General features: G+C 34.1%; 1 protein-coding gene across 2 annotated transcripts; it reads right to left on the minus strand.

Moving 5' to 3' along the window:
• On the minus strand, nt 2,631–6,587 carry LOC18773978 (beta-glucosidase 12). 2 transcript variants are annotated; one of them, XM_020566186.1, is made up of 13 exons: nt 6,359–6,587; nt 6,133–6,202; nt 5,601–5,659; nt 5,389–5,464; nt 5,175–5,252; nt 4,983–5,070; nt 4,630–4,885; nt 4,326–4,441; nt 3,979–4,202; nt 3,860–3,891; nt 3,630–3,732; nt 3,350–3,458; nt 2,631–3,232 (listed from the first exon to the last, which is right to left on the minus strand). In XM_020566186.1, exons 1-13 carry the CDS (start codon nt 6,536–6,538, stop codon nt 2,989–2,991), a joined length of 1,635 nt encoding a protein of 544 aa, XP_020421775.1. In that variant the 5' UTR covers nt 6,539–6,587; the 3' UTR covers nt 2,631–2,988. The 2 variants fall into 2 exon arrangements, with proteins under 2 accessions (XP_020421775.1, XP_007206638.1); XM_007206576.2 differs by having other exon boundaries at nt 3,860–3,894.

The raw sequence follows: 7,707 nt of genomic DNA on the forward strand, positions 1-7,707 counted from the left end.
CTTTGATCTGTTCACCTCCTCTCATATTTATAGGAAATGCTGGAGTGGAATTTTCAATCTTTAAAATGGGCGGCAGATTTTCTAAAAACCAGATCTTTTTATTTTTAAATATAAAAAAAGGGAAGTTATCTATTCTGGCAAATAAACCATCAACAGTCAATTCTAAGGCAATCACTTCCCTGCTTTCCTTGAAAGAAACCCAACTCTGTTTGTTCTCTGTTTGTTCCTTGTAAAGAGAAAAACTCAATCCGCCATGATGGTCAGTTTACTTTTCCTGTTTTGAACAACTCCCTTGCTCCCTACTAATCTCTTGAAATCGTAGTCTGCTTCTCTAGGAAAGTCCACGTGCTTTGGTGCAGAGTTCCTTTATATATATAAAAAGGGATTTTGATCTTCTTCCTTTGGTTGCAAAATTGGAGAAGTCCCCCTGTAAGACCCGCCTTCATTAATTCTCTGTCAGCTCCTCTGTGATGGTTGAGATTTTTGACTTTTTCAAAGTCAGGTAGCCAAGTGGGTTTTCTTGAGAATAGGCTTTCCAGAAATAATATGTTGTCTTGTTCCTGTGTTTTTTTTGAGAGAAACGGTGAAATTTTTAGAAGCTGGGCCCTAATCCAATTCTTTCTTCTAGATTTTTAACAATCTGCTTGGTGGTCAATTTTGACATTTATTTGGCAATTTTACTGACTTGCTTTGTGTTTTTACTTTTCTATCACTTCGTAAAAAAACATGGACATTTGGCGCGGATTGGGCTTTTCCTTTGGAGTCAAAGCCCGGTCTTCTGTTTTCTTGTTCCTGGGCTATTTGTGAGAAATGGGTTGGCGTGTGAATTATTTCATGCCCAAACATCCTGCTGTGTAATTTTGCCTCAGCCACCATCTGAGGGTTGGCCTGTGTTCATGGCCATTCCTGATGACTGCAATTTTGGACTTCTGATGACAATTCTTTGCAACGTGGATGGTCTTATTTTTTTATTTCTCTATGTAACAAGATTTTGGGGATTTTGGGTATATGATTTGGTGTATGGTTTGCAATATTCAAAACCACTTTTTTAATCAAACCGGATCGGTGGTCTTATAAAAATTTTATATACATATATATATATACAGTCATGATCTCTTGGATTACAGGGGTCCAAGAGATTTGTGGTCACTCATCGTTGGATGTAAATTCGACGGTTCACTCACTCTTGCACTCCTTTTAAGAAACGTTTTTGAACTATTGGATTAATATCCAACGGTGGGCGACCACAATCTCTTGGACTCCTGTGGTCCAAGAGATCGGGACTATATATATAGGGGGCGGATCCGTGACACTATGTTTTTGACACAAGTTTTGACATAATTTTTGGACCATTAGATTACTCCACTTTCAATGGTTGAGATTAAACCTCACATGGTAAGTAGTTTTAATTTTTTAAATAGACAATCATTTTTTTTTCTCCCTCTCATAAAAATAAAAGAAATGATTTTCTCTCTCCTCCCTTTTTTTCTTGGAGACGTAATCCCAGCTGCCTTTTTAATATCAAATATTTATTAAGGTGTAATAAATAAAGAATTTCACCAAAAACTAAAGGCCCAAACCGTGAAGAGTCTCTTCAGTTTCCCCTTCTTCCCGCACATGCATATGCAATCATCAATTCATCTTCAGCTTATATATATATATATATATATATATATATTATTTTTATAATACCACCAATCCGGTTTGATTAAACAAGTGGTTTTGAATATTGCAAACCATACACCGAATCATATACCCAAAATCCCTAAAATCTTGTTACATAGATTAATAAAAAAATAAGACCGTCCACGCTGCAAACAATTGTCATCAGAAGTCCAAAATTGCAGTCCTCAGGAATAGCCATGAACACAGGCCAACCCTCAGATGGTGGCTTAGGCAAAATTACACAGCAGGAATAATATCATTTACTTTCTCTTCTAACGTATTTAAAGAGTCTACTGAGCCTATACTGTTCCTTTGTCCCTAGGCCCAAGCAGTTTGGTTTGGTTCACCTCTAAACCATAAAGTGGTGTCCAAAGATTTACCACAATTGGGAACTGGCTGTCTAGTTTGATGGTTATGCTCAGTGTGGTGAAGAAGGATAGACAGTGGGCTTTGTCTCTTATGAGCTTTTTGCTTTGGGAAAGGCTGGTGAATTTTTATTTATTTATTTTTTTTGTTTGATAAATGGATGGTATTGTGCAGGATGAAAAAATTCTCTCATTGTGGCCGATCACAATGCCTCGATTTCTTTTGGAAAAATAAATTATCATCTCGTTTATAAAGAAAGATAAAGTTTATGTGGCGTAAGGAGTATTGTATTGAAATTAATATATATATATATAAGCTAAAGTCTATGTATAATTTGTACACATGAAATTAATCATACAAGCAACATTAGTTTTCTTTTGAAGAAAAGTATTGTGCTGATAGCCGACTTGATGTTTTCTCAAATAAGCACCTGATCGAGCATTTTCTTTTGAATTTTTAATAGATCTATAACGAATTTATACACTAGTATCGTATTCTAAGTTCATTTCAACTTAAGACAAACAAGATGCTATAAGTAGCAAATATTTCAGTCAAGGCTCAACATCTATTTATTTTAGTTTTTATTTTTATTTATAACGTTTTTATTTAGAAGAAATTACATTTATAATTTAGCCGTAAAGGGCACTGATCACAAGGACTAATACAAACACATGAAGGATACATCAACAACATCTAGACAATAAGATATCCCTCCAACCATATCCACAACTGGCCAAAGCACCTCCACCGCATAAAGTCAACAAACTTGGATAACGAGGCACGTCAACAACATAAAGTAAAATTAAAACTAAACCCTCACAAGGAAAGACAACTAACTCATAATGAGTTGTTGCAACTTATTCCGACTCAGAAAAAGTCAAACAAAAAGTTAAAACATGAAAAACAGCTCACACAACCACTATGGAAGAGCCATTGTACTTTATCCATCCTTGGGATTCAAATTTGATACACAAATTTGTTAGCCCTACCATTATTGTTCCCACATCTTCGGATTTTCTTCTTACTAATTGAGGATCTCTTGAGAAAACTTTTGAACCAGTGCGTCGAGAGTTTTGAGTGTCTTTCCAGTCCATTGTCATAATCAATGTAGTTGATACCAAATCGAACAGTATATCCTTCGCTCCATTCAAAGTTGTCTAGCAAAGACCATGCAAAGTATCCCTGCACATTAGCACCCTCCCTACAAACACCCAAAAAAGAAGAAGAACATAATTGGTTCAATATAGTGATTAAATAACCGAAATGTAAGAAGGCCAAAACATATATAGCCTTAATTAATTTGTTGACAAAAACTTACTTCATTGCTGCTTGGAGGTAACAGAGGTGGCGATAGTAATAGTCAATTCTATTAGCATCATTAAGGGCTTGCTCGAGTGATAATTTGGGATTATTGAACTCATCCATGCCTACAATATAATGCAGTATCAAATGCATACAATTTGTTTAACCGAAGAAAAAATGTACATTTAGTTTTAAGTTTAGAGTTTACAACACTTCACTTTATTTTACACCATTATACATATATGTGAAACATTGATGATGCAATTAATTAATATTTTAAAATATTAATTACGTACCATTCTCAGTAATGTACATAATTGGATCATTATACTTTTCCTTTGTGTAGAGTACAAGATCGTAGAGTCCTTTTGGGTAAACATATAACCAGTCTGAAGCAGCCTGCAATTCCATTTGAAGATCAATGAGACTTTTAGCACTTTATGTGTATATGGAAAACAAAATATATGCATATATAGCTATTAATTCTCAAAATCCCAATAACTTAAGCTAATAATTTATTGCGTACCCGTGGACCAATGGGGACCCCATTAAGATCAGCTGCTACAACATAAATGAATATGAATATGAGGATCTAATTATTAGGAGAACTACATTAATTTCTTGAAATTTTCAATTTGTACTCACTTGTAACATTAACATGAACATCTGTTAGGTAGCTTGGAGGTGTAGTTACAGAATAATCCTTAGGATAAGCGCTTGCATATCTAGCAGAGTAGTAGTTTATTCCAATATAGTCATATGACCCACTCAGTGACTTGGATTGTTCTTCCGTGAAATTCGGTAACCGTGCACCAAGAATGGATCGCATGATCTGCGGGTAGTCACCTCTTGTCAATGGGTCCATGAACCTATGAAAATTCCAAACGTGAACTTATAACATTATATAAACTACCACAGGCTACCTAACTGAAGTTATAATTCAAAAATTAAGCATTTAAATGAGTTGATATATAAATTAATAATACACTTACCACCCATACATAAAATCCAAAGCTTGAAATGCAGCGTCTTTATCTTGTTGTGACTCCGAAGCGGGCTCAAACCAATGTGATACAACAGTTATTCCTATGACACCATTTTGACATGCCTGCTCCAGAATGATAAGTAATTGTTTTTTTTTTTTCTTTTTCATTTAGAGCCAAAATAATGTATATATTATTACAACCATTGTTTATCTCAGTATAAAAAGTATTCCCACTTATATTGTTACATAATACTAGTTACTCGTTGGACCTCAATTTCTAAAAGAAAAAGAAAAAAGACTAACGGAAGTACCTGATATTTTTCTCTGTACAATTTTACAGCAGCTGCATGAGCAAGGAGTAGATAGTGTGTCACCAAATATGGTTCAATACCCGAATCTCCACCAAGGCAATTTTGGTTGTACCAATCAGAGCATCGTCCTGGTGCATGGATCCCGATTGTGTAACCATGGTTACTAATGGTATATGGCTCATTAAGTGTGGTCCAATGCTTTACTCGATCACCAAATTCCTTATAACAAAGGTCTGCGTATGCTTTAAAGTCATCGCTGCATGTACACATTGAAATATGTATTTATTGTATATAATAGTATTTATATAATTAAGTGATCAATATTATACAAAGGATGGAAATTGTCCACTTACACAATACGAGGGCTTAACAAACCACCATATTCGTCTACTAAGGCTTGGGGAACATCCCAGTGAAAGAGTGTCACTAATGGCTCTATACCTATATGTAGCATGACCAGTAAAAGAAAATTAGAAGTTTGATTAAACAACTGCAGGTACTGTTGTTATATTAGGAGGATTTTATGAGATTGGGAGCTGTATCACCATTGCGTAGGAGTTCATTGGTGAGATTATTGTAGTATTCGATTCCCTTCTTGTTAATTCCACCACTTAGTTTTCCATCTAATAATAATTAAAACAAAACAAGAAAAATATAAGCCAATACCTATCATGAAATAGGAATTAAATTGAATAAAAGATGTTAAACATTAAAGCGATTGGTCGCAATAATATATGTGGATGCGGATGATCAACTTACTTGGTAACAATCTGGACCATGAGATAGAGAACCTATAAGCATCCAACCCCATATCCTTCATAATTGCCACATCTTCCTATAATGACACAAAATATGTACATAATTATAAAAATAAAAAAAAGAAGCTAAAAATTAAGGATATCATCCTTAATGTCGTGTGTTCAAATTCAAATATAGAAGGTCTACATAATACAATTATGTGATTTTCAAACCTTATAACGGTGATATTGATCAATAGCAACATCTCCATTGCTACCATCAGTTATCTTTTCTGCAATTAATCAAATGTAATTTTAGTTATAAATAAAGATACAAAGTAATTTAGCTATCTAGATATTTAAATAGGGGAATGCTCGCAACCTTCACCCTAACCATCTTGGTTGGAACTTCTCACTTCTTCTCTTGTGTATTATTCCTCTTAATTACATTTTTGAATGATACATTAATACATTAAAACATTTGAGTTTTATTTTCCATGATTACCCTTATTCAATTTTTTACAACTTTCTAACTATCTTCTTTGATCTAGGAGAGTTGTCAGATCTTTGCTGGGTAAGGTCATGGTTTCTGCGCAGTTCCCATTGAGCACTTTGTAAGTGAAGAATAACTAATTTCCATGAAGCATTGGCTTGTTTATACATTGTTTATAGCTTTTGAAATGAAGTAACTGATCATCAATTTAGTCACCCAAAAAAATAGAAAATAGAAGATTTGTTAACTAATTGATTGTTTGATTCAACAGACCTGGATGCTCATGGGTGAAGTTATCCCATACGCTTGGTCCTCTACCGTCTATGTTTGCAGCACCTTCTAACTGAAATGCACATACAGATATACATATAAAACACGATTTACAGAATGAAGATGCCAATATTCATAAATGACACATGCTAAGTAAAGTAACTATATGAAACAAAAAATTAAAACAAATTCATGAGTAATATTAATTAAGCTCCCAGAATGCACTGACTTGGTAAGCTGCTGTAGCTGCGCCAAATGTGAACCCTGGAAAAAGAGTATCGAAATGAGTCCTGTTGAGAGTTGCACAAACAACGGGTGGATCTGTCCTGGCAGCATTGGTATTTGCCAATGCAAAGCCAAGGAGCAGCAGCACCACACACAAGAGCAAAGAGCGGAATTGCAATGCCATAACTGAGTGGAGGGTTTTTGATGATCGAGCTAGGTGTGCTCTTCCTGCTATATTGCATGGGGTTTATATAGAGGGAGTACGTAACTTCTACACGTGAAAATAATAATTCAAAAGCATTTTTATTTCTTTTTTGTAAAGCCAAGCGGGCTTTAAAGCTAAGGTACGGGGACAGACAGAGAAAAGTTGGGACCTTCTTTTTTTTCCTTTTTTCTATACTGCTGTATAGAAAAGCAATCCAAAGATTCCCTTGGGACTACCTTCAGAGTCTGGTTTTGCTGCCGTGCCCTAACCTCTGGTTTTGGAAAGATAATCTAATTGCACCCTTCTCCATTAATGTTTTCTATCCTATCTCCATCAATTGGCGTTAATTGCTTAAAACAAATTCCTCTCTCATGGCAACTCTTGCTCATCTTTATGGGCGAACGCGAACTCTTCCTCATTGGTTCCTTAGAAACTATTTCCCTCTCATTGTTATTGGAATTTAGCCCCAAACACACAGTATACCTATAAATTTGCTGGCTTTAATATACAATGAACCCATAATAGGTACATTATTTTTCGTAAATGAAGTAATAGGTATGTTATTTTCCAAACATAAAATTGTATGTACACTATTATATTTATAAAATAATAAAATAATAGATAATTAATCACGTATACTTTATAAATAAATAAATAAAAACTTTTTAATATTAAATAAACCGATTAGGTATGTTAAATATGATTTTATTGTTAAATTAAAAAAAAATTCCGAATGAATTCCAACATCCATTTGGAGATCTTTCCAAATTCAATGTGTCTCATTTAGTTACAATCCAATTAAAAATTGTTTCTATATTGGTCTACATTAATATACAAAATGCAATAATGGCTTAGTTGGCGGTATTTTAGGAATCAAAAAATAAAATAAATTCGATTTTGAGCTTGATTAGGTAACTTGCCGAGTTGGATCATGTTAATGTATGCATTTTGGGTTTTTCTTTTGGCTTCTCATGACAATTTTGTAATATGATTTTTATTGTTTTTATCAAGCTCAAGTTTGGATTAAGAATAGCTTCTCTAGGTGTTCTTAACTAACAACTATCCTATGGAGATTCAAACAAATTGACAAAGGTAAATTGTGCATTGCATCACATTGCCTTAAATTGATTTCATAAAATGATGACTAG

The sequence above is a fragment of the Prunus persica genome, chromosome G6 (assembly GCF_000346465.2).
Source record: "Prunus persica cultivar Lovell chromosome G6, Prunus_persica_NCBIv2, whole genome shotgun sequence".
Lineage (NCBI taxonomy): Eukaryota > Viridiplantae > Streptophyta > Magnoliopsida > Rosales > Rosaceae > Prunus > Prunus persica.